Source organism: Podarcis bocagei (genome assembly GCF_964188305.1).
Source record: "Podarcis bocagei genome assembly, chromosome: 4".
NCBI classification, from domain to species: domain Eukaryota; kingdom Metazoa; phylum Chordata; class Lepidosauria; order Squamata; family Lacertidae; genus Podarcis; species Podarcis bocagei.
Window position 1 is genome coordinate 100819849 of NC_138128.1, and position 25518 is coordinate 100845366.

At 43.7% G+C, this 25518-nt stretch overlaps 1 protein-coding gene across 4 annotated transcripts in view; it reads right to left on the minus strand.

Moving 5' to 3' along the window:
* Nucleotides 1-5930: 5930 nt before the first annotated feature.
* WNT7B (Wnt family member 7B) overlaps nt 5931-25518 on the minus strand; it is a 131682-nt gene continuing 112094 nt past the window's right edge. For 2 of the 4 annotated variants that reach the window (XM_081191062.1, XM_081191061.1), the window contains exons 3-4: nt 19149-19420; nt 12303-15330 (exon numbers count right to left, since the gene is read on the minus strand). In XM_081191062.1, the coding sequence (XP_081047188.1) occupies nt 14851-15330; nt 19149-19420 (752 nt within the window). In that variant the 3' untranslated portion in view covers nt 12303-14850. Of the gene's footprint in view, nt 6473-6927; nt 12258-12302; nt 15331-19148; nt 19421-25518 lie in introns of those variants that run through there. The other 2 variants (XM_081191064.1, XM_081191063.1) reach the window with 2 other exon arrangements.

The window sequence follows — 25518 nt, forward strand, 5'->3', positions numbered from 1 at the left end:
CAGTACGGGCCACATGTTCTCCTGCAATGATTTTGCAAAGTTTTTTGCAGATAAAATCGCCCAGATTCGGGAAGAAGTAGACTCCACCGTGGGAGCAGGGCCGGGGCGGGAGAGTGCTAGAGTTCTGTCTAGTCAAGTTGAGTGGGATCAATTTCAACCTGTTACCTCCGAGGATGTGGACAGGCTGCTTGGACGAGTGAAACCAACCACCTGTCTCCTGGATCCTTGCCCATCCTGGCTTATAAAAGCTAGCCGGGAAGGACTGGGCGATGGGCTTCGTGGGGTGGTGAATGCTTCCCTCCGTGAGGGAGCCTTCCCAGACCCGCTGAAAGAGGCGGTTATTAAACCGCTTCTTAAAAAACCATCTTTAGATGCGGCCACGATGGCCAACTATCGCCCAGTCTCAAATCTTCCATTCCTGGGCAAGGTGATTGAGCGAGTGGTTGCTGAACAACTCCAGGCACGCCTGGAAGAAGCGGACCATTTGGATCCCTTCCAGTCGGGATTCAGGCCTCATCATGGGACTGAAACTGCCTTGGTCGCACTGGTTGATGATCTCCGGCGGGCTAGGGACAAAGGTGAGAGCTGTTTCCTAGTTCTGCTGGATCTCTCAGCGGCGTTTGATACCATCGACCATAGCATCCTTCTGGACCGTCTTGAGGGGCTGGGAGCTGGGGGCACTGTTATACAGTGGTTCCGCTCCTTCCTCCTGGGCCGTGTTCAGAAAGTGGTGGTGGGGGATGAGTGTTCAGACCCTTGGGCCCTCACTTGTGGGGTGCCTCAGGGTTCTGTCCTCTCCCCCATGCTTTTTAACATCTATATGAAGCCGCTGGGAGAGATCATCAGGAGGTTTGGGCTGGGTGTTCATCAGTATGCGGATGACACCCAGCTCTACCTCTCTTTTAAATCAGAACCAGTGAAGGCGGTGAAGGTCCTGTGTGAGTGTCTGGAGGCGGTTGGAGGATGGATGGCGGCTAACAGATTGAGGTTGAATCCTGACAAGACAGAAGTACTGTTTTTGGGGGACAGGAGGCGGGCAGGTGTGGAGGATTCCCTGGTCCTGAATGGGGTAACTGTGCCCCTGAAGGACCAGGTGCGCAGCCTGGGAGTCATTTTGGACTCACAGCTGTCCATGGAGGCACAGGTCAAATCTGTGTCCAGGGCAGCTGTTTACCAACTCCATCTGGTACGTAGGCTGAGACCCTATCTGCCTGCGGACTGTCTCGCCAGAGTGGTGCATGCTCTGGTTATCTCCCGCTTGGACTACTGCAATGCGCTCTACGTGGGGCTACCTTTGAAGGTGACGCGGAAACTACAACTAATCCAGAATGCGGCAGCCAGACTGGTGACTGGGAGCGGCCGCCGAGACCATATAACACCGGTCTTGAAAGACCTGCATTGGCTCCCAGTACGTTTCCGAGCACAATTCAAAGTGTTGGTGCTGACCTTTAAAGCCCTAAACGGCCTCGGTCCAGTATACCTGAAGGAGCGTCTCCACCCCCATCAGTCTGCCCGGACGCTGAGGTCCAGCGCCGAGGGCCTTCTGGCGGTTCCCTCACTGCGAGAAGCAAAGCTACAGGGAACCAGGCAGAGGGCCTTCTCGGTAGTGGCGCCCGCCCTGTGGAACGCCCTTCCAGCAGATGTCAAAGCGATAAACAACTACCTGACATTCAGGAGACATCTTAAGGCAGCCCTGTTCAGGGAAGTTTTTAACGTGTGACATTTTACTGTATTTCTGGTTTTTATGGAAGCCGCCCAGAGTGGCTGGGGAGGCCCAGCCAGATGGGCGGGGTATAAATAATAAATTATTATTATTATTATTATTATTATTATTATTATTATTATTATTATTCTGGTTTCTTAATAAATGTATATTTCAACATTTTTTCATTTCATTTGTTCCGCCTTTTAGGTCTCTAGGATGGTGGCTGTATAATGTCTTACATGGGAGCCATAGGGCCCTGGGTGCCTGAGCACCCATATTTCCCACGAAGGGGCTGGGCACCCACAAATTGCAGCAGCAAGCACACGGGACACTGCAGGGCGTGTGCATGCAATGCCAGCACTCTACTGCATGCCATAGTAGGTTTCCTTCTCTAGCAAAATGAGAAAACTTTAATATGAACCTACTGGAAATCAAGGCCATGCGTATCTTTAAAAAAGAAAAGAAAAGTGAAATTGTCTTGAGTGAAAGGGAAAGGCATGCTAGTTTTCATGCGTATTTCTCTTTTGGAATTTAAACAAAGCAAAACAAAAATCACAAAGGTCTGAAACTGCTTAAGAGCAGTAGTTTCATGGAGTTTAGTGAATTACTCATGTGGTTTCAGCATGGTGGCCTGGATTTGACAAGAGTTAAATACAGGTTTGGATACAGACGGGGAGTGGGGATCTGAAATCTGCATTTGAAGTTCCATGTGGTTTGTTCTGTGTTCAAGTAAGTGTCTTATCAAATCAAATTCATGAAATCCAGTATGGATTAGCAAGAGTCATCAGCAACAAAGCAAACCTTTCAACTGTGCTGCTTCTTGGAAAAGTTTAAACTGTGCCTTTTAACAGACACCTCAGCTATTGTGCAGTGTTCATGTGGGCAGAGAGAGGCTCATGTGCAGAGAGTGCAATATTTTCTTTGTTTGCATGTAAAGCCTAGTTCAACTGAGAAAATATGATCCTTTGAGCAGAAGATTCCAGATGACATTCCATGGCAAAACACTGGTGCACCTGGTCTTTAACACCAGACAGAAATATATTTTAGGATCCGACACTTTCTCTTGACTGAAGTTAGTCTGAAGTGATTCTAATGTTGCATCTTTAAATTGTTGAAACTTACCCTGGGATCTCATGGTGAGAAGGATGGGTGAGAGATCTGAATGAAAATGAATGGTTGGTGATAACATAAATAAGTAAGATCAAGTGCCTTGACAAAGGCTTAGGTATAGGCATTAGAGAGCTGCAACTAAATGCCTCCTAAACATAAACTCAAAGAAAGTGTGAAAGGGAGGGCTCCTTTTCCTCAGTTAAAAATGTCTGCAATTTTTCAAGGACATAAGAAACACAGTGTCAATAATAGCAAAAAATCCACCTGAAGAGACATTAAAAGCGAATGTCTCCTTTGCAGATGAAACTTTCAAATAATTTGAGGAAGCCTCAATAGTTCCAGTGAAACTAGGAAGGGGTGTGGTTGACATAGTGTCCCTGGACCTCTCCAAACTGAGTGAATGAGTGGTAAAATGGCAAATGCAATTCAGTATGAGCAAGTGCAAATATATATTTCAATTTCACCTGTATTTCACCTAATTTCATGGGGGCTAAACTAGCGGTGACTGACCAGAAATGAGCCCTTGGGGCTGTAGTGGATGGCTTGATGAAGAGGCTGTCCCAGTATGCAGCAGCTGTGGGAAAAGCAAATTCCACATGAGGGCTTATTAGGAAAGGCATTGAAAATAAGCTGCGGGTGTCATAATGCTGCTATACAAACTGCATTTGGAACACTGTGTACATGTCTAGTCACCACACCTTAAAAAGGATGGTGGAGCAGGGGTTCTGCCCAACACTGTAGGTGCCTGGCGCATGCATGTGATGCCGCATGGCAGGAGGACGCCCAGTGAGCCCTGACACAGCTGCGACGGACGCCATCGGGCCCTCCCGCTGCAGCGACAGGCTCCATTGGATCCTCTGCCTGACAGAGTCTACCACTGGGAGTCTACCAGTGGGAGGGCCCAGCCTGCCGCAGCCGTGGCAAGCCCTGTTGGGCTTTTGGGAGGGTGCAATAGCCCCCGTTGGGCCTCCTCCAACAGTGCGGCCCCCTCATTGAAAATTTGGGGAGGGCTTCAACCCACAGCTCTGCAGAGATGGCTCCCCTGTATTGTAGGATTGGAAAAGGTTCTGAAAAGAGCAACCAAAATAACCGAGGAGATGAAGTTACTCCCCTATGAGGAAAGGTTGCAGCATTTGGGACTTTTTAGTCTACAGAGAAGGCAAGCAAGAGGTGACAAGAGGCAAGCAAGAGGTTTTTAAGATTATGCATGCCATGGAGAAAGCAGAGAAACATTTTTCTCCCTCTCTCATAACAAAGCTGGATGTTGGAAGATTCAGGACAGAGAAAAGAGTATTTCTTCACACAGTGCATGGTTAAACTGTGGATCTGGCTCCCACGGGAGGCAGCCATGCCACCAACCTGGGTGGAGTTAAAAGAAGATTAGACAATTTGTGGAGGACAAGACTATCACTGGCTGACAAAATAAGACTGTTCCTTTTAATCCACTTGTGGAGAAAACTCGGAGGTGACAGAAAAGGAAAATGAATAAATGACAAATATGAGAAGATGGGACTGGAAACATCATTGCAGTAAGGAAAGCAGCACGAATTTGGATCTTTGGATTCCTGACGATCGAGGAGCATGGGTACCCCCCACAAAAAAAAATTCTTAATTTGAAAACATTTGGACTTTATGATGTGTATTGATACAATTTGGACTAATTGGTATGATATGTTTAATTTGGAAATGGAAACTTAATAAAAATTATTGAGGGGAAAAAAGACTATCAATGGCTCTTAGCCAAGGTGGCTGGGTTCCACTTCCACTGCCAGAAACAGTCTGCTTCTGAGTACCAGTGTGGGCCACTGTGAGAGGAGAATGCTGGACTGGAGGGCCCCCCCAGAATGTCCCTCTGAGATTCTTATGAGGTTCACACCTGAAAAACCAAACCCATCTGTGTAGGAGGTGGAGAGAAGTAAACACTTCGTTCTCAGCTTGTAGATGTGTCAAGTGTTTCTCATCTACATTTGTCACTTAGCTATGATGATCAGAAAAACATCATTCATAGCGTTTATTCAGTTCCCAATCTATGTGCCAGGGAGCATTACTGCTCTGTGGCATACCGTATTTTGCGCCCCATAGGACGCTCCGGCCCATAGGACGCACCTAGTTTTGGGGGGGGGAAATAAAGGGGGGAAAATTATTTTCCCCCCAGGTGCGGGGCTGGAAGAACCAGGTCGGGGAACAGCGGGAAGGCGCGCTCTGCCTCCCCGCTGTCCCCCGAGCTTGTGGGGCTGGCTATGGGGAGAAGTGCGCTGATCCTGGGACTGCAGGCAGCTCTGCGCGGCCACCGGGAGCGGGGCGGGACTTCGCGCCCGGCTCCCGGTGGCCGCGCAGAGCTGTGCTGAGCCGGGGACTGCAGGCAGCTCTGCGCGGCCATCTGGAGTGAGGCGGGACTTCGCGCCCCGCTCCCGATGGCCGCGCAGAGCTGCGCTGATCCCGGGACTGCAGGCAGCTCTGCGCTGCCATCGGGAGTGGGGCGGGACTTCGCGCCCGGCTCCCAGTGGCCGCGCAGAGCTATGCTGAGCCTGGGACTGCAGGCAGCTCTGCGCAGCCATCCGGATTGGGGCGGGACTTTGCGCCCCGCTCCCGGTGGCCGCACAGAGCTGCGCTGAGCCCGGGACTGCAGGCAGCTCTGCGCAACCCTTGGAGCCAGTCTCCCGAGGGTTGCGCAGAGCTTCCTGAAGCCTGGAGAGCGAGAGGGGTCGGTGCGCACTGACCCCTCTTGCTCTCCAGGCTTCAGCGAAAGCCTGCATTCGCCCCATAGGATGCACACACATTTCCCCTTCATTTTTGGTGGGGGAAAAGTGCGTCCTATAGGGCGAAAAATACGGTAACTGTTAGGTATGCCCTGGGAACAAAAATAACAATGAACGGCTGCTGTGAGCCCACAGCACTCAGCTGCAGAGGGGGATGCCCACAGTGTCTCTGTATCATGGGGGGCTGGGGGGGCCATAGCCCAAGGCACATTTTTTTTGAGGGGACGCAACCAGGCTGTCTCATTGAGGGAAGCCTCGCCTGGCCCAGCCTTTGGGGCTGGGGTGACAGCAGCAGCAGCTCCTTCTCCTGAGAGCCACCCATGGACCAGCTGAGAGGAGGGGCAGGGTGCAGTTCCAAGCCAGCCACTGTTCCCCTCCTGGGTCAATTCCCCCCTGAGCAAGGGGCAGAAGTGGCATAGAAGTGGTGGCAGTATTGCCGCCCTTCTCCTTCACTGAGCTAGCTGGACCAATAATTTAATCTGATAAAAGGCAATTTCTTATGTTCTTGTTGAATTGCTTCCAAATCGATTTTAACACCCAGAGCTTTTCTTCTCATAAATCTTCACTATCACAAAAAAAGAAGCAGATCTTCAGACTTTATTTTGTTTTTCAAATTCTTTAATGTACAGTGTTTTGAGTTCTGACATTACTAATTACTGTAAACCACAGTGTTGTGTTTGTAGCATTCAAAATTGGTTGTGGATTCTCTCCCGCCTCCCCCAAACTCTTTGATGCTAAACTACAGTTTATTTCCCACCAGAAGAGCAGTTCATAATCTCTTCACCCTTTGAGGCAAGGCTGGCATAGCTTTCAGTTTGTCTTTCATCCAATATTGTGTTTTCTCTGTCTTTTCCCCTTTGTGGTCAGCAGGCATTGCTCAGTCCTGATGGGCCCTTGACTGCAAAACACACCTCCACTTGAGCAAGTCTTTGGACATTAGGAATTCATGTCAAATTATCAGAAGAAACTTCAAGATGATGAACACCCGACATAAAACATGGGCTGCTGGGGGGGGGGGAGGAGGTCACTCCCAAACATGTGGCGAATCAGAACTTAGGGGAATGGGAAGTGCTAAGGTGATGTGATCAATGCACTGTTTTATAAGTGGATGCAGGAATCCTGATGCACACAGTGATCATCATCTTCCTATAAGGACCACTATGTTCATCTGTGGGGTGGGGGATAGAAAATGTGTGCATTGCAGCTTGCACATGGAAGAGTTCCTCATACAGTCAGAGCATGGATGAATTAATATGGTTAATTAGAAAAGTTGCATAACTGAGTATGGAGAAAAGGATTTTCAAGGGGGCATTATGTTATAATATAGACACACACACACATATACTGTTTCAGTGTTGTTCAAAATAATTTTAAATAACTCTATAGACATTTCAATGATATACAATAATATAACTTAATTGAATCACTCAGTTGTACTCAACAAATACTATTAATATATTTACAATATCTTGTGCCATAAGACCGAATATGGAAGTATGATATCCACGGAGGACACATCAAATTTCATGAATCAAAGGGGGTGGTGGTTGCAGTTTTATTGAGAGATCTGCATAACTGTGCGGTGGTGATGTTTCAGAGGAGCTGCAGTCATTTATTGTGAAGTGGAATTGGAATTGGATGCATGTACGTTTGGAAAGACATTTGGGGCATGTGGCTTTTTGGGTGCTCATATGGAAACTCATCAGCAAATCTGCTCCACAAATGGAGCTGCCATTTCCACAAATGGTTATTTAAAAATTGGAATTAAGCTCACCTAGGGCATTTAAAACAAACAAACAAACAAAACACCTTTATCTCACTTGCCAACTTACAATACGAACCACCAATGGAAAACACACAAAGAAGAAAAGTATGTTCTTTACTGTTGAATTTAGCTCATACTAGAGCTGCAATGAATTTGCTCTCATTGGATTATTAAATCATATATTCTCTAAATAGTCTCTGAATACTAAAAAGTTGGTCAAATATTCAGCATCTGTGGCTGACATCCTATTATATTTCATTTCAGTATTTACTACATTTTACTGGATCTCAGTAGTTGATGTTTGACTGTTTTGGATAGTTGGGATAAATTTGGTATTCGACAGCTAGATAGGCTACGAGGTCTCATGTCTGATGCCCGTCAGAGCAATCAAGAGATGCCAACAACTCTGTGACTGTATTCCTAGAGGACTGAGTGATGGCTCCACCATCTCATCCAGGGCCCTGCCAGGCTCACATCAGCAAGGTGGAAGTGAGGAGCAACAATACTCTTATGGGACTTCTGGCTGAGAAGCAAGTGTGGCAAGTCACCTCTCCGGGTGTGCCTAGCTTCGTGGGGAACCTGGATGGAGATGGGGGCAGTGGGGGCTGGCATGCTCTCCCAATGATGTTGGAGGGGGGTGAACTCACAGACATCTGGAAATGCCTGCTGGGGTCAGAGATGGAGGTTGTGGGGGCAGGACGCAGAGTTACGGCAACTTCATCCATTGCAAGCTCTGGTCTCTTTTGTGCATGTGCTGCAAAGTTCCTTCGAATTAGGATAATTGGGCATAATGTTAAGGCACTCTTCAGAGAAGATGTGAAATAAACAAGCTGCTGGGAGCTTGAGGTTTCTGATTGAAAGTAATAAACACACCACTTTTTATGTGTTTATGAGCCCCTCCTGTTAAAAGGAAGAAAAGATTACAAATGAGGACCTTGGAGTTTAAATTAGCCTTGCCTCAATGAACAGTGGTTAAAGAAATTATGAGTGTATAGCTGGTGAAAAGATGGCAGAGAAGGAGACTGTGTTCTTTTTCTTATACTTTCTAAGGGATCGCAACTCACCCACCACTAGAGTGAGGAAATAAATTTAAGCACAGGACAGTGGAACCGATGGCAGTTTGTGAGAAGCAATAATTTGGGAACTGTGTTGTAAAGAAACCGTTTGGGTGAAGATGGGGCAGGGGGAGGGACTGTTTATGCTTTTCCATTTTACCAAGGGATTTACCCACCTCCTCCCAGAACAAGAAATAAAGAATTTGAAATAAAGACCACAGGAGGTGAAATAAAGATGGAAGTGACAGCATTGCTAAAAACAAGAGAGGCTTGGACTTTGTTTGAAAGAATAAAATGAAATTCAGCAGAGAAATGGTGATGGGGAGGGGACTAACTCCATCTTTTTAAGTTCATGAGGAAGTATAGTCTAAACACCCCCACCCCCCGCTAGGCAGGCTGGTTTAACTGAGAATGTTTGCAGGAGGAGAATGCTTTCCCAAATGGCTGCCCTTGAAAACAAAGGATGGTGGAATGCAAACGCTGTGGTGAAAATATGGATTTCTACAACACCGCAGTTCTGGACAAGAAATGGATATGCTGGAAGAAGAACAGCAGTGAAAAGGATGGATCCAGATTTATACAAAAGCAAGATGAAAAGAAAGAATTAATATAAAAACAACAAGTAATGATTTAAGATGGAGAGGCAAGGGGCAGAGTAACCTCATTTCTTTTCTTTTCTTTCTGTTTTGTTTTTTAAGGGAATAATAAATTATACGAGCAGGAATTGATAAATTGACAGCTGAGGGAGAAGGGGGAAAGGAGAGGAAAATATAAATTTTAAAAATGTGGTATTTAAGATTAAATCTAAGGAATGGAATGTGAATTGGAAATAAATAATGTAATATAAAGCAGTAATTAGAAGAATGAAGAAACAGATTGATGATGGAGAGTGGGAAAATTGTATTAAATTTGATGTAATTTGGTATTGATTTGTTAAAAATTTGGAAAATGAATAAAAATTATTTGGCAAGCAACAGCACTCTTATGCTCTCTGTCCTTTTTAAAAAAAGAATTACTGCCCCAGTTTGGAGGCATGTTGGAGAAATGGGAGAGTGTCTGGTGCTCAGCGATGCTCCCAAACCGCCTTGGCAGCAGGGAGGGGGCTTCTGACGCTGAATCTCCCAGGCGGCCCTCCTGGGTGGTCCCCTCCCATGGTCCCTGGGACACATTCCTGGGGACTACAGGGTTCCAAGCCCCAACACTCAGATATGAACTTCTGGTCAAAGCTTAACATTTAATATTTGAAATTCTGCACCCAAACTTTTGACAATTTAAAGAATTCATGCTAATGAATTGTGGACGGTCAAACAAGCTGGCTGAAATGACCGGATGGAAATCCCACAAGGAAGATGTACCGCAACAAAACCTGCTGCGTTGCAACAACAAATTAGCATGAAACAAATAGAATCAAACAAGAGATTGATCAATGAGACATCAAACTGAAGAGCTTATAACCATTCAAAAGTGCTGATATGTGTGTGACTCACAAGGGTTTTTTGTACCACAAAGGGGACTATTTATTAAGAGATGGCTTACTGCAGTGTGTGAGAGAGTGAGGGGGGAAAATACTTGGTCTGATGGTTGCTCTTCTCAGCATTTGATCAGAAATCTAGGAAAGCAGAAGAGGGCTGAGGGAATCCTATAGCTTAGGCGAGCATGCGATTGCATGCGCAATACAAAGTGCCAATTTGTAAATGGTGATCTGTCTTCATGCTTTGAGCCCACATTTACAACTCTATCAACTCAGGGGAACATAGTCACTTGTGTGAACCTGCCAGGTGATCAGGAGAATCTTTTACCACACAGCAACTACTGGTTTAGTAAATGTGTTGTAGAATGTAAAATAGTTCTCTGCATTCAGTCTTAGGACTAATGAGGATGAAGACAAACGTAACTCTTCAAGCTTACAGCCAAATGTAGCTCTGTGTGGAGGATGTCGTTTGAGCACAGAAAGCAGTTGTTTTCAGAGCAGTGTTTGAGCTACTTCCACCATTATTACAATGTTATGTCTGTCTTAACACTTGAAAAAATGCTTCTGTGTTGAAATTGGCTTTTTTCAAGCTCTAGGTGCTAGGACCTGCTAGGGACTCTTGTCTTTTGGCAAGGTTTTGCTCTACCTGAACATCAAAATTGAGTGCTGAGAAAGGAAGTTGAATTAGCTGGATTTGCTGCCCTGTTCCAGCTGGAGATACCCATGTACAGAAGCAGCTTTTGTTATATGCAGCAAATGCTAATTCAGATCTGCAGCTGTATCTGCATCACAATGTTTGCCTGTGCTCCATTAACCTGCAAAATGCATCTTGTGAGCTACCTATGGACCTATATCCTCATCCAGACCCAGCAGTTGTTTTGTGTAACTAGAGATGGATCAGGGCTCTTTCCAGTATTGGACACTGGGCATTTTAAGTCGTGGCTCTTCATGATTTATCTCTCCTGATACCAAGACAGGAACATCCGCTTGGGTGAATATTTGCAATCCAAGTCTTTTTATTCTTTTTATATCATCTGCAAGTACTTAGCTCTTAGAGATAAATTCAGAAAGGGTGCTTTCACAAGGCTGAAATTTGCCACAGACTAGAAGGGAATTGGATTTCATGTTCATTTTCAGTAAAAAAATGTAATTGGCCTTTCAGCTGGCTCGCAACCAAGTGGTAGACACTGGGAGCCGCAGATTCACACCACGTTTTTGAAAACTGAATGCTATCACCTATTCTGCTACCTGATCCTGTCTAGCTCAGATGCCCCATGTGGCACTATGTGTTTCACTATGTGTTGATTATTTAGCTCTTGGAACTGTTGAATGCAAATGGGTGTCGTTGGAAATGAAGGCATTTGCAATGACACTGGGTGATACAAAAGTTGTAACTGTAACATTTTGAACTGTGATCCACACATGGCAGAGTTGCACTCTTCAGTGGATGCAGAGGCATGTGGGAACCAACCACACAATGTAAAACAATAAAATGTAAGATAAAGGTCCAGAAAGAAACACAATGGTGCAATTGCAAGGAACATGAATTAAGGCTTTGCTCATTTCTGAATATTTATTTGAAATTTACTAAGGGCTATTTTATGCAGGACCGGCCCACCCACAGGTAAGGTGAGAAAACTGTCTCAGGTGGCAGGACCTACGGAGGCAGCAGATCCAGCCTCCGAGGAATGCATTGCCTGCTGCTGCTGCTGCTGCTGCTGCAGCGACAGGAAAAGCTGCAGCCTGCTCCTTGGAGGCTGGATCTGCTTCCTCAGCAGCTCTCCCCATGCTATCACAAGAGTGGTCTCTCTGCCCTGGTGGAGGGTTAGGGTTACTGCTTCTGTGCCATTTTGTGGTTTGCCTTAGGTGCCAAAATGTCTTGGGCTGGCCCTGATTTTATACATTACGCTGTAGGACATCCAGACTTAAGAGGCAGCTGCAGCCAAATCCAGCTCTTTGTCAAGTTTACCAGCAGGACCCTTGGAAACATGCGCATGTTACAGTCATGCTTTTTGGCTATAGACGTGCACCTAAAAGTGTGTATGAAGAGGCTCTTCGGGAAGAGGGAGGGTAGTTAAATGTTGTCAACCATACTTCGGTTCACTGTGCCATTTAAAAATAACTCAAGTTAACACATCAGCCATGTATTAGCTGGGATTCAGCAACTGCTGTTTTCATTATCTTCATGGCGTGGTGTGAACATGATAATGCCTTTCAGAGGAAAAACCTGTCCTAACCTGGAAATTATCAAACATTAAGAAAATCCAACTGCCCAAATAATGTTGCTGCAAGGTTAACTCTATAAAGCCCTTATGACCAAATCACACATGCATGTACTTACTGGTTTGTACAACAGTTGGTGGCTCACAGCTAAATGTCTGACTTGCCTCTCCTGAAAAGGAATTTGCTTGAGGTGATGTATGAGAAAACAGCTGGCTCTTGTTTACTTATTTACTTATTTATTTATATTTAGAATACTTTATAGCCCCAAGAGGCTTTCAAAGCGCCTTCCTTGCAAAAGATTCTCACAATAATAATAATATTAATAATAATAATAAACCACCCCACATTCACAGAAACGGTACAGTGTCCCTCTGTTGCCAGAATTATTCAAGTGACATTTCCTGCCCCACGCTTTCCTGGTGTCTCCCTTCAGCCTTTGCCCACTAGACAACAGCTCCCACGGATGTCCTCTGAGGCAAGGCAGTGGGACTGAGCAGAGGGAACTTGATGGACCACATGATGGACTACAGCATTGAGTGGCAAACTGCATGTGGGAATAAATGGTGGCATAGACTTTATATTTGCCAATGGGACTGGGATTCCTGCAGCAAAAATTTTCACCCACTTCCTTGTCACATTGGTGACATCCAATCCACATTCATTGCAACTGTTGGGAGGAATGGGAAGAACCGTGGCCAGTGGTGGTGCAAAAGTCACACAGACAGAACCTTGTTTATCATCACCTCAGACAACATCCTTTCGATTCAGTGAAGATAGTTCATACATTCAGCTAATGTTCAGAGACTTATAAAGATCCTCTTCCCATGGAATGGGTCCAGGGTTCCCTCTGCCACCACCCTCTTAATAGAGTGAGTACTTTAGGTTGTCTATGCCTGAAGAGGCTGAAACTGTGAGCCATAACCCACAAAATAAAGGGTGGGAATAGCAGCCCTGCTTGGATGTCCTAATTCCTCATCAAAAGAGGAAGAGTGGGAGAGAATGTGCGGACTCTCTCCTGTAATCTCTCTGCTCCATGAGTTAGAAGCATACATCTACAGTAAGGAGTCTGCTCTATCTGAGAAGGTCCCACTTGTGATTTAGAACCCTGGGAGATCATGGACAGCCTAGAGAAGTAGAGAAGTCTCACCACTGCAGAAGTCAACCCTCCAGCTCAACAGTGGGGAAGATTATGAGAATGGAGCTAGAGCACTCAGGAGCCTCACTCGCCCTCATCACATGGAGAATCAGAAACCTCTGAAGAGGGGCCATCTGATTTAGCCCTCTGCATGTATGAGTATCCCAAAGGACTTTCTCTGTTGCACAAGTTAAGAGTGCGGAGGTCAGGCACAGGAGGCATCCCTTCACACAGAAACAGGAACTTCTGGCCAGGTAAGCCAGTGCATCATTAAGTAACATTGAAACATGGCAGCTTCTCCCGTGGGTTCATCCCACTGTGTGGCTGTGATACCTAAAAGTGTGCCACTATGTGGGCAGTGGGACCTTAATACAAAATTGTCATCCCCAATGCTGATCTGCACTAGTATTTGTTTACTCAATGGCTCCTTAATGCGAAACAATTACCCAGCTAAGCTTGGGAATGATGCTTTCCTGTCAAGTGCTACGCAGTTTTCTGGATCCCCGTGGTGGTGACCCTTAACTGTTCCAGCCACAGCATGGAGCGGACACATGAAAAAGTGTCTCCCCAAACATGGCTGCAACCAATAAAAGGTAGCCGAGGGGTGAGAGATGAGGAAGCAGTGACAGTATACAAGCTTGGCTGCCTTGGTTTGTACAGGGAGGAAACTGCTGCTCCCCTTCTGAATTCTGGGTTATCTATAGCAACCACGTTCCTAGCATTTTAAACCACTGTTTCCCATGCTCCAGTTGCTTGTGCTCTTAGGCCATGTTTGATGTGTACAGTCACAGAACTCTTTCTAACAGTGGAGTGCTATGAAATCAGTAGCATTGAAGACATAGGGAGAACCAAATACAAAATAAAAACAGAAATAAAAATCAGAAAGTTAGAATTCCAGTAAGTTTACATTTAGTACAGAGTAAAGACATAGCTACCCGTTAGTGCTTAGAGAATTTGTTTTGATGCTATTAAAAACATAAATAAAATATTTTTTTCTTCAAATGTCCATTCAAAAGGTTCCAGTGTCACCTGCAGCTGTCAGAGCTTTGTCCTTTGTCCTGACCTTTGTTTTACAAATAAGTCAATAGCTGAGCTTCCACCCTAGTCCCTATTTTACATCATTGTAACCTTTACCTGCTTTTGTTTCTTTTCTTTTCTTAGAAATAAAAGTTTTTCAGCAACACTGCTGGGATTTTAGGTTTCTCTGGGTACAGTTAAATTCCTCATTTGTTTTTTAATAAGATAAAGGTCTTATTTGCACATATTTGTGTGCGTTATAAATTTGAAAATAACCTCCTGGACTGTGATACGTATAATTTAATCTAAGAGCAAAACTCTACAAAACCCAGACTGCAGGGTTTTTTGCGGGGGGGGGGGGACCACATGGAACTTGCTTGCGCTGAACGAAGTCACCATACAATTCATCCCATCGACCCTGGTTCCAATGTAGTGAAAGCAGCTAGTCAGCAAGTTAACGCATCGTTCTTGAATGTGTTATTAAGAAGTAACAGGAAAGAGACTGGCCTCCTCCTCCAAGAAAATTAAATGTGCAAAATGATGCTGTAGTTGTCTTGTTCCACTCTAACACGTGGCGGCTGTGTCTTTTAAAAAGGAGGAACATGAGCTGTTATTTACAAGTGAACACCTCTGTCCGCTCGCTACAAGTGTTGCATTTCACAAAGCAGCACCAGTGGAACTTGCAGTTACACTGCCAAACTTTGGTGTACTGGTGGGTGTTGTAGCCCCTCCCACAGCACATCATGTCACACCCATCGGCGCTGGGTGAGGTGCGGTTGCAGAGGCGTCCCTGTGTCCCCACGCTCCCAGTGGAAGCATCTTCTTCGCAGTAGTTGGGTGACTTATCTATATATACCAGATCTGTTTCCATTGGTTTCTGGTAACTTCTGATCTGCTTGATCTTCAGAAAGGTGGGCTGCCTAAGCCTGCTGGCTCTCACCACTTCCACCTGCACGGCGGCGTTGTATTTTTCTTTCAAAATATATCCAATCTCTCTGAATTTAGGGAGCGTAGTCCAACAGGTCTTGGTTGTGCAGGAACCAGAAACCCCGTGGCATTTGCATTCCAGTTTCATTCTCTCTTCAAGCACCTGTAGACAAAAGCAGGGAGAAATAATGAAAGGGGGAAATAGCCTCTCATTGTTCATCACGTGGATTCTAAGATATTACAGGGGGAGTTATTTGTGACAATATCATGCATAAAGAACAAGGGCACGATCCGGCACTTTTAAACTCCCACTAGCTTCAGATGGATATCTCTGCTGTGTGCTTTTCTCTCATTAAAATTAACCGAAATTAGGAGTGGTTCGCTTGGCTTGATTCAAGCTTTTGGTGTGAAAGTGTGAAAGCAAAATTTTGTTATTGTTTCTAATGGTGTGATTCATCTCTTCTGCCCTAAAGATGTTCAGACAATACCCACACCATATTCAACCTTATTATGCTCTATTTCCAATAAAATTGTTGCAGTATTTTATATGCTTCAGATGGTTCAAATGTGCTTAATATTTTAATTAAATGCAAAATTCAATGGAAACCCTAATAGTCATATCCAAAACAATGTTATTGGCTATGTCAGCCTGGTGCCTTCCAGATGTGGCTTGGCTGCAGCTCCCGCCCTCTCATATTACTTGCCATGCTGGCTGGGGTTGATGGGAGTTCAACAGCATCAGGAGGGCACCATTTTGGCTATGTTAGTGTGCAATATGCAAGTTGATCCTGCGGGATCATATAGCTCCCCTTCGTTTGCCAACAGCATACAGAAGAAGACATGCAGTATAGTAAGTCAGCATGTGCTGGTAGGATTCCGCCTGAGCCTTCAGGCAAACAACAGAGCGCAAAGCAAATGTGCATGAAGTGAAGCTCGTGAGCAAATGCAGCCGTCCAGGCCAAAGGTGTGTGGGAGGCATGTGACACTTCACAGGAAGACACAGACAATTCCCTTCCCACCCCGTTAAATTCATCCAATCAAGCAATTCATCTCTGTGAAATACCAAAGTAAATGGCATTGCATTTAAGACCTCACTACACTTTTTCAAATAAAGCTAGTGTGAACCTTCAGGAGACAGGAAAGACATGTTTAAACAAAGCAATAATACTGAATTTGTAGCTGTTATGCATTTCAAAAATGGTTGTTGTTTGTGCATAATGTATGGACTGGAATCCAGACATGGTTCATTGAAACTGTCCATGTCTGAATTCATATTTTTCTTATTATTCATGCAGTGTCACCTACACACTTCACAGAAGAAAAAGAAAACACAGTAGTTCCCTACCTCAGGTTTATACTCTATTTGTATAAGCAGGACCTGCAACAAAATATCACCAGACATGCCATCTTCCAGGAAACTCCATTCCTGGTTTTCCATCTGCCTCCCTCGTCCTCCCCCACTGCCAAACAAAAACTCAGCATTCTGTGGCCACTGAGCATTACTATGACTATGATGATGAAACAATGAGGAAAGCAAAGGAGGGGGGGAGGGGCAGGAGCCCTTTTCAGGCATTCTGCCCCTGCATGAGTAGCAAGCTGTGGGGCAGTGTGGAGAGGGGCCTGCCAAGCCCAGCCCCATCGCCGTTCTTGACTAGGAGGGTAAGCTTCTATAGTGAAACATTTCAGCAACTGACCCAACAAATGTTCATTACTCAAATAACCAATGGCATTAGTATTTCCATATGCTTTTAAATTCTCACTAGTGGTCTAATTAGTTTTTCACTGGGTGCAAAGACATAATGGACTGCCTAGGAGCATTCCTTTCTGTAGAAGTATTGGTTTGCCCTTTTAGAGTATAGCACTGTTTTGTTTTTAAATCTTACATTATGGGTTAGCTTTTCTCTCCAAGCCATTGCCATGCTGGACCAGAACTGTCTTCAGTCCCTCTTGACTCATGTGTGGTTTTCATCCATTTGTTATGATTGGATGTATTATATTAACACAGTCAGGTAGGTAGACGTGTTGGTCTGACGCAGTAGAAATATATATAAAAAAATAAACAAATAATTGTCCAGTAGCACCTTAGAGACCAACTAAGTTTGTTCTTGGTATGAGCTTTCGTGTGGCATCTGAAGAAGTGTGCATGCGCACGAAAGCTCATACCAAGAACAAACTTAGTTGGTCTCTAAGGTGCTACTGGACAATTTATTTATTTTTCTCCTATATTAACGCATTGTGATTAATAAGGCTCCTAAGTCCACATGCTCAAGGCCCATAGTATCCATGCAGAAACCTTTTGAGATGCTGTGGGAACTATAGTTTAACATTTAACAGGCAAGAACTGCCACTCTGTTTGGAGGAAAGTATGTTTTAAATATTTGCTTTCTCACTCCATTTTGCAGAAACTTCCCAAGAATTGAAATCATGTCAAAAAAAATTTAGTGGCTGTGCCTGGCAGCTCCTCCAATTTAAAACTGCCTTCATTGATTAAAAGTTAATTGATTAATCTACTTATTAAAATTTCAGTCTTACTCATTAGATGTCTGATAGTATCAGTCGGGGCTTTTTTCAGGGGGAACTCACCAGAACTCAGTTCCTGCCCCTCTCAGGTGGGTGCCATTGCCATTCCAAGAGAAAGAGGGAGGCGTTCATGGTGAGTTCCAGCACCTCTTTTTCTAGAAAAATAGCACTGCTATCAGTTAAAATTAGCTATAAATCATACCGCAAGAGTGATTCACCAAAACAAATTGCCACTACGTGACTCACTCTCTCAGAATAACATTGAAACTATTCCCCTTCCTCTAGATAGATTCCCTCTGGGTTCATGATGTTCTTTCCAACTAAAATGGTTGAAATGCCACTTCTCCTTTGTAAAATAAGTGCTGAAATACAATGGCATAAAAACCACTTCTTCAGTTTATTGTTTTGCTTTTTCAAATGACACATTGCAAACACCATTTGATGGAATTTCCCCCTGCAACTTAGAAAGAAAATCCTTACCAAGAAGAAAATCAAAACAAAATGTGTAACATGTTTTGTCAGTTTCAAATTAGGCATATGGCATCAGATGCAGCTTTTGAACATACTAGAGCCCGGGTTTTTTAAACAATAGTAACATTTTTTCATGTGTTGGTTTGAACTTGCTTTCCCTGCTGTGTGTTTTTCTTGGAGATGCTAATTTTCAGACCAGTTGCTGAATGTAATGTAATCCGTATTTTAACTGCCAGAGCAAAGGGTAATAGACAACTTTGACACTGGTGCTCTGTGTCTTTTGCTTATGTTATTCCATAAAGCACCATCTGCACTGCTGGCACAGAGAGAGGAAATGCCTGCAGGCTCCTCCTGAGACCCTTTCTCAAGTCTAGATTTCACTGAGACAGATAACCTGTGACAGACTTGAAACTGCAGATAGGGACTCACATGACTGGATGATCCTGTATACAGAAAAGAAAACCCTTTCATATAGAAAGCTAGCATGTTGGGAAGGCATCTAGGCCAGAACCTCCTGTCTGTTTGGGTTTCTCATGTTTCCTGTTTTAAGCTCAGCTCTCCACATGCCTACAGCAGTTTGAATTTTTAAAAAGAGAATAAAGACCCATCATTAACTAGCACATTACCATACTCTTTTTTTTTGCAAGCAATTTCCCCTATATCATGCATTGCTCCTAGTATTTTCACAAATATATGCATTTTATGTACACTCTTCCCACATATATCACAAAATTCAGAGAAGTGTGAATTTTGGAAGAGAGCTGTGTTTCAATTTGCGTGTTGTTTTGGGAAATGAAAATAAGGCAGGGTTGCACTAGAATGCAAATGTGATCAAATTTGCCCCCCCCCCGGACATTCCAGTTTTGTATATGCAGGGAATCTTTTACACTGCCATAAGGCGTATCTGTCCAGCCATGTGACTCCATGCCTACCAGTGAAAAGGCAGCCCACCCCTCTAACATTAGACCATCCACTCCTATTCTAAAATACCTTTCTTCCAGCCTCATTGTTGTGCAAGTTCATCAGCCTCCGAGCACTCTTTCTGATTTCTCTGGCATCAACAAACCTCCTGGAGAATTCAATGCCGTATCTGATATCAGCGGAGCAGCCTCCCCACTTCCACCCTTCCTCTTGGTTGTAATAACCTTGTTTCTCTCTGTCACAGCCACAGTTGCTTAGATTTCCCTGGCTGCAGGCAGCAGTGACGGCATGCGCAACCCCAGCAGCAGTGATGGCGTAGGTGAAAGCGGCTTCCCTGCTTCCTGTGGGGTGGAGGGAGAGAAAAAAAGGTGGGGGGGGAAATCAGCTGACTGAAGCAAAGAGAAGGTAGCTATGCCCCAATGAAATCCACCCTATGCTTCCCAGCCAACTGGCATTTCAACCGTCTGCCCAGTTAAGATGTAGGTAGTGCTGCTATCCCCAAGTGGCTCGTGAAGCACCTTGCAGGAGAGAGAAGGGATTCTGCTGCTTGGCCGTGACTGAGGTAGGTATCCGGGACTCTTGTGACTTGGCACCGGGGGCTGCCAGGACAGCACCCTAAAGGCACACAGCTTCCAAGTGGCTGGCAACGTCCTCTAGTCAAGGCATCAGGACAGCTTTCCTTTTTTAAAATTGGAAATAAAGTTTTCTCAGCAGTGATAGAAGCCTTCTTTGCCTCCAGCAAACCACCACATTAGCTATGGGCTGGATTCTGGTTTGAGGGTAGGATTATCTTGGCGGTTTGGGCCCTCTCCTACATCGGTGTGCCACCAGCTCCCATTCTGAATTTTCCACAATGCCCTGGGGGTGCCCAGCTTAGGACCACTCCAGAGAAATATTGTGTCAAGATACCCCGTTCATGGATTCAAGGACAGCTTTTTGTATTTTATCTGTGTTTTTTTAATTTGTGTAAGCTGTGTTGAGTTCCAGTCTGGGGAAAAGGTGGGATGCAAATAAATTCAATATAATAATAATGTGGGGATGAAGCATGGAGAAGGTACAGAAATGTCCACACAGACTTCACTCCCAACATCACAACAGCCAAGCAGACAGTCCTTATTACACTCCTGAGTCAGGGACGGAAGGATCAGTCTGTTTCCAGCCCATGACAGCTTTTCATGTCATATCATAGAATTGTAGAGTTGGAAGGCACCCTGGGGGTCATCTAGTCAAGCCCCCTGCAATGCAGGAATATGCAGCAGCTGTCCCATACAGGGATCTAACCTGCAACCTTGGCATTATCAGCACCACGCTCTAACCAACTGAGCTATCCAGTAGCGTTCATTCATAAATCTGTTCAGTCTCATTTCTGCATCAACCTGCTTTTTTTTTAAAGTGCATTATTTTAAACATGTTTTTTTCAAAAAATAAATAGTATTTACATATTCTATCCTAAATACGTGTTATTTATATGTGCTTTGCTACAGGTTTTTCTGATCAAATAGTGCTTTGTGACCCACATATTAGTCCAGAAAGTACAAATAAAATTAGTTCTCCCAGAAATACAGACTGAACAAAATCTTTGTGGTTCCCTTGTCCGAGTGAAGGTGCTTTAAATTCTCCGTGCAGTTATGATCCCTGCACAATCAGGGTTCAAATCATGGTGAGGATTTGCCCCGCATTCAGCCAAATGAGTGGAGAACCTCTCTCCAGACCTTTGGCTTCAATGTGTGATGGTGGGGGTGGAGCCAACAGGGACTTTGGGGGGGGGGACCCTCCAGCCTTCAGCCCCTTTTTGGATGCAGACAGCTACTGCCTTTTTCAAATTAAAAAAGAGGACGATTCAATCCGCAGCTGAAAGGGATCAGTTCTAGTTAACACAGTCTCAAAGAGCTAAATTTCTAATTTAATTTTGCAAATCCAGACTGTAACCTGAGGTAAAATATATACAGTATGGCTCAGTTTCAACATGTCTGTCAACACAGCTGAAATGAAATCATTTGCTTTAGTCAGGAAGAATAGACAATTTGACTGTGGAATCTTGTAAAATATGAACAAGAGCTGAAAGGAGTCAGCTCAGATATTCTCCTCTGAAAATTTTCATGTTGAATATTCACAGCCATGTTCTGAATTTCTGAATATTTGCTAAATATTACTACCATATTTACTCAAATCTAATGCTCACCTTTTTTGGTCAAATTACGTTGCAAAAATTAAGGCACACATTAGATTCAATGGCACATTAGACTCGAGATAATACTTTGATTCCACTCGTTTATATATGACTTTGATGTTCAGTATATGGTGTTTGACAGCTTATATTTGACAGTATTTGCTGGCTGATGATATGCAATAGTGTTTAGTAGTTTATAACTGAAATATACTGTAATTACATTTACTTAACAGTACAGTACAGCATTTAGTAGCTGGTAGTAATTCATACTTGACATGAATCAGTATTTGGTTTTAGAGGTCCTAATCCAACTGGACAACTATGTGGTTACAGGAGAGTCTAAATTTAAAATAAATAAATAAAATAATAAAATAATAACATGAGTTACTATTTATGTTCATACACAGAGTTCATCTGGTTGAATGTAATTGTGCAAGATAACATGATAACAGAAATATATATGTGTATGCGTATTACATAATTTGGTAAAAATAACAGCATTAATTGCATGTAAAAGGTGGAATATAAATCTAGTAGTAGTAATTATAATAGATTATGAAATACAATAAACAATAATAAAATAATTTTAAGTGTTAAATGGGTGTAGTGATACACTGATGGACAAAGATATTAGCCCATATGGGGGGGGGACCAAATTTTTTTGGTGAATGACAATCTTCATCAGGGACAAAGAAATGGTGACCATATAAATAAATGTCAACCTTAAGGCAAATAATTATAGACATAGACATGAATTACAATAGAGCAGCCCATGATTAACAATGTGACAAACCCCCAACCTCAGCTGACAAACACACCAAACATGCAGAATATAATGAAACATTATAAAAATAAGTGAAAAGAAGGAAGTGGTTTAGATTTCTCATTGAAAAGCATTTTTATAATGTAAATATCTTCACATAAAACAAGAACACATTACATTGGGCAGAAAAAAGTTCCCTTCCTCTGCCTTTGGACTCTACAGAATCCAATATTAAGGTCTTCCTGTCAAAGCAAATTGTCTCTGAGGTAACATCCCCGTGTCTCCTCCTCCTCCACCTTCGTCTTGCCCTCCCAGCATGGGAGATAGAAAGAGAAGAAACTGAGCAATGGCCCTTCAGCATGCGAGAAGCGTAACCCCAATCAGAGGTGGGATCTGCTACCGATCACCATGTTATTTCAGGGGATGGGATTCAGACTTAATCACAATTAGAGGAGTATGAATGAGTCTGGATTCCAGCCCAGAAAGAACTAGCCTGCCTTTGCATTCCCCATCAATCAAGGAACAGGAATGCGGGAAAGCCATCTCCAAAAATAGCATCCCAGAAAATAATTTCCAATGATTTCAGATATTACAAAATTTTTGAATAACCAAGGCAATGGATTACTTGTAATCTGAAACAGTTTGCTTATTCCAAACATTTGGATTTATTTCTAATATTAGGATAGAACTTGAGAAATGTGATTCCCAGAATGATGTTTGTGACTAAGTTGGTGAAGGTTGTTGTAATTAGAATATTTGTAAGGGAAATCAGTGGGTGGGATAGAGTGGGCTGTTCTTCACCACAAACCTTTCCCCATGCTGGGCTTTGCCAATCTTACTGATTTCCCTCTTGCAGATTCCTACTTGCCTCACATAGATTGGGAATCCTTGAGATCTATCATTTATTAACAAAAGGGGGGGAGAGATTTGCTACCATTTATTTGTGAGAAGGAATACAACAGAAACTGAAATGTTAAAATAATCAAAGCTGCCATCTCTATCTTGCTGTTGGTGACTCATACCTTCTCTGATTACAATTAATTATTATAAAATAATGTTAAAGTCATTGTATATGTTTCTTTGTACAATCTTCACATTTCCATACACTAATTGATTTTTTACTTGTGTCTTTATTCTAGATGCTTGGTTAAGATCATTTAGTATTATCTATATGACCTTCCAGCAATATTTTTACTTGGTAAAGTAAGTTTCCCATATTGGAACTTAGCTATTGACTAACCAAAACCCATCTCTGAACACTAGAATCATAGAATCATAGAGTTGGAAGAGACCACAAGGGCCATCGAGTCCAACCCCCTGCCAAGCAGGAAACACCCTCAGAGCACTCCTGACATATGGTTGTCAAGCCTCTGCTTAAAGACCTCCAAAGTAGGAGACTCCACCACACTCCTTGGCAGCGAATTCCACTGTCAAACAGCTCTTACTGTCAGGAAGTTCTTCCTAATGTTTAGGTGGAATCTTCTTTCTTGTAGTTTGGATCCATTGCTCCGTGTCCGCTTCTCTGGAGCAGCAGAAAACAACCTTTCTCCCTCCTCTATGTGACATCCTTTTATATATTTGAACATGGCTATCATATCACCCCTTAACCTCCTCTTCTCCAGGCTAAACATGCCCAGCTCCCTTAGCCGTTCTTCATAAGGCATCATTTCCAGGCCTTTGACCATTCTGGTTGCCCTCCTCTGGACACATTCCAGTTTGTCAGTGTCCTTCTTGAATTGTGGTGCCCAGAACTGGACACAGTACTCCAGGTGAGGTCTGACCAGAGCAGAATACAGTGGCACTATTACTTCCCTTGATCTAGATGCTATACTCCTATTGATGCGGCCCAGAATTGCATTGGCTTTTTTAGCTGCCGCGTCACACTGTTGGCTCATGTCAAGTTTGTGGTCAACCAAGACTCCTAGATCCTTTTCACATGTACTGCTCTCAAGCCAGGTGTCACCCATCTTGTATTTGTGCCTCTCATTTTTTTTGCCCAAGTGCAATACTTTACATTTCTCCCTGTTAAAATTCATCTTGTTTGTTTTGGCCCAGTTCTCTAATCTGTCAAGGTCGTTTTGAAGTGTGATCCTGTCCTCTGGGGTGTTAGCCACCCCTCCCAGTTTGGTGTCCTCTGCAAATTTGATCAGGATGCCCTTGAGTCCATCATCCAAGTCGTTGATAAAGATAAAAAGATTCCTTCCAGTAGCACCTTAAAGACCAACTAAGTTAGTTCTTGGTATGAGCTTTCGTGTGCATGCACACTTCTTCAGATACACTGAAACAGAAGTTGCCAGATCCTTCTATATAGTGAGAAGGTGGGGAGGGGTGTTACTCAGAAGGGTGGTGGGAATGGGAGATAGGCAGATAGCTGAGAGAGCCTCTTGACGACTCTTAACGACTGTAATAGGTCTTACAGGAAAAGGCAAGGGGTGGGAAGGTGAGAAATGGTTTAGTTATGTATAGTGAGATAAGAATCCAATGTCTTTGTTCAGTCCAGGTCTTTTCATGGTTTTAAGTTTGGTAATGAGTTGTAATTCAGCAGCTTCTCTTTCCAGTCTATTTCTGAAATTCCTTTGTAGTAAAACAGCTACTTTGAGATCTTGTATAGAATGTCCTGGGAGATTGAAGTGTTCTCCTACTGGTTTCTCTGTTCTGTGATTCTTGATGTCAGATTTATGTCCGTTTATTCTTTGGCGTAAGGTTTGGCCTGTTTGTCCAATATAGAGAGCTGAAGGACACTGTTGGCATTTGATGGCATACACAATGTTAGACGATGAGCAATTAAATAGTCCCGAGATGGTATGTGTGATGTTGTTGGGGCCAGTAATGGTGTTGTCCGGGTGTATGTGGCAGCAAAGTTGGCATCTGGGTTTATTGCAGGCTCTGGTGCCAGTGTCTGTGTTAAGTCTGGTTGTAGTATTATTGTGGGTTAGGAGTTGTTTAAGATTGGGTGGCTGTCTGTAGGCAATGAAAGGTCTTCCTCCCAGAGCTTGAGAAAGAGAACTGTCATTGTCCAGGAGAGGTTGTAGATCTCTGATGATGCGTTGTACTGTTTTAACTTGGGAGCTGTATGTGATGACTAGAGGTGTTCTGTTATTTTCTTTTTTGGGTCTGTCTTGCAGCAAGTTCTCTCTGGGTATCAGTCTGGCTCTGTTGATCTGTTGTCTAACTTCATCTGCTGGGTATTTTAGTTCTGAGAAGGTTTGCTGTAGATCCCTTAGGTGAGAGTCTCTGTCTGTAGAATTGGAACAGATGCGGCTGTAACGTAGTGCCTGGCTATATACAATGGACTGTTTGGTATGTTTGGGATGGTAGCTAGAGGCATGTAGATATGTTTGTCGGTCAGTTGGTTTGCGGTATAAGGTGGTGTCTATGCGCCCATCCTGTATTTTTATAGTAGTGTCCAAAAAATGTATTTCTTGCATAGATTGATTCATTGTAAGGTTGATTGTGGGGTGAAAATCATTAAATTTCTGGTGAAAGGTGTCCAGGGTCTGTTGACC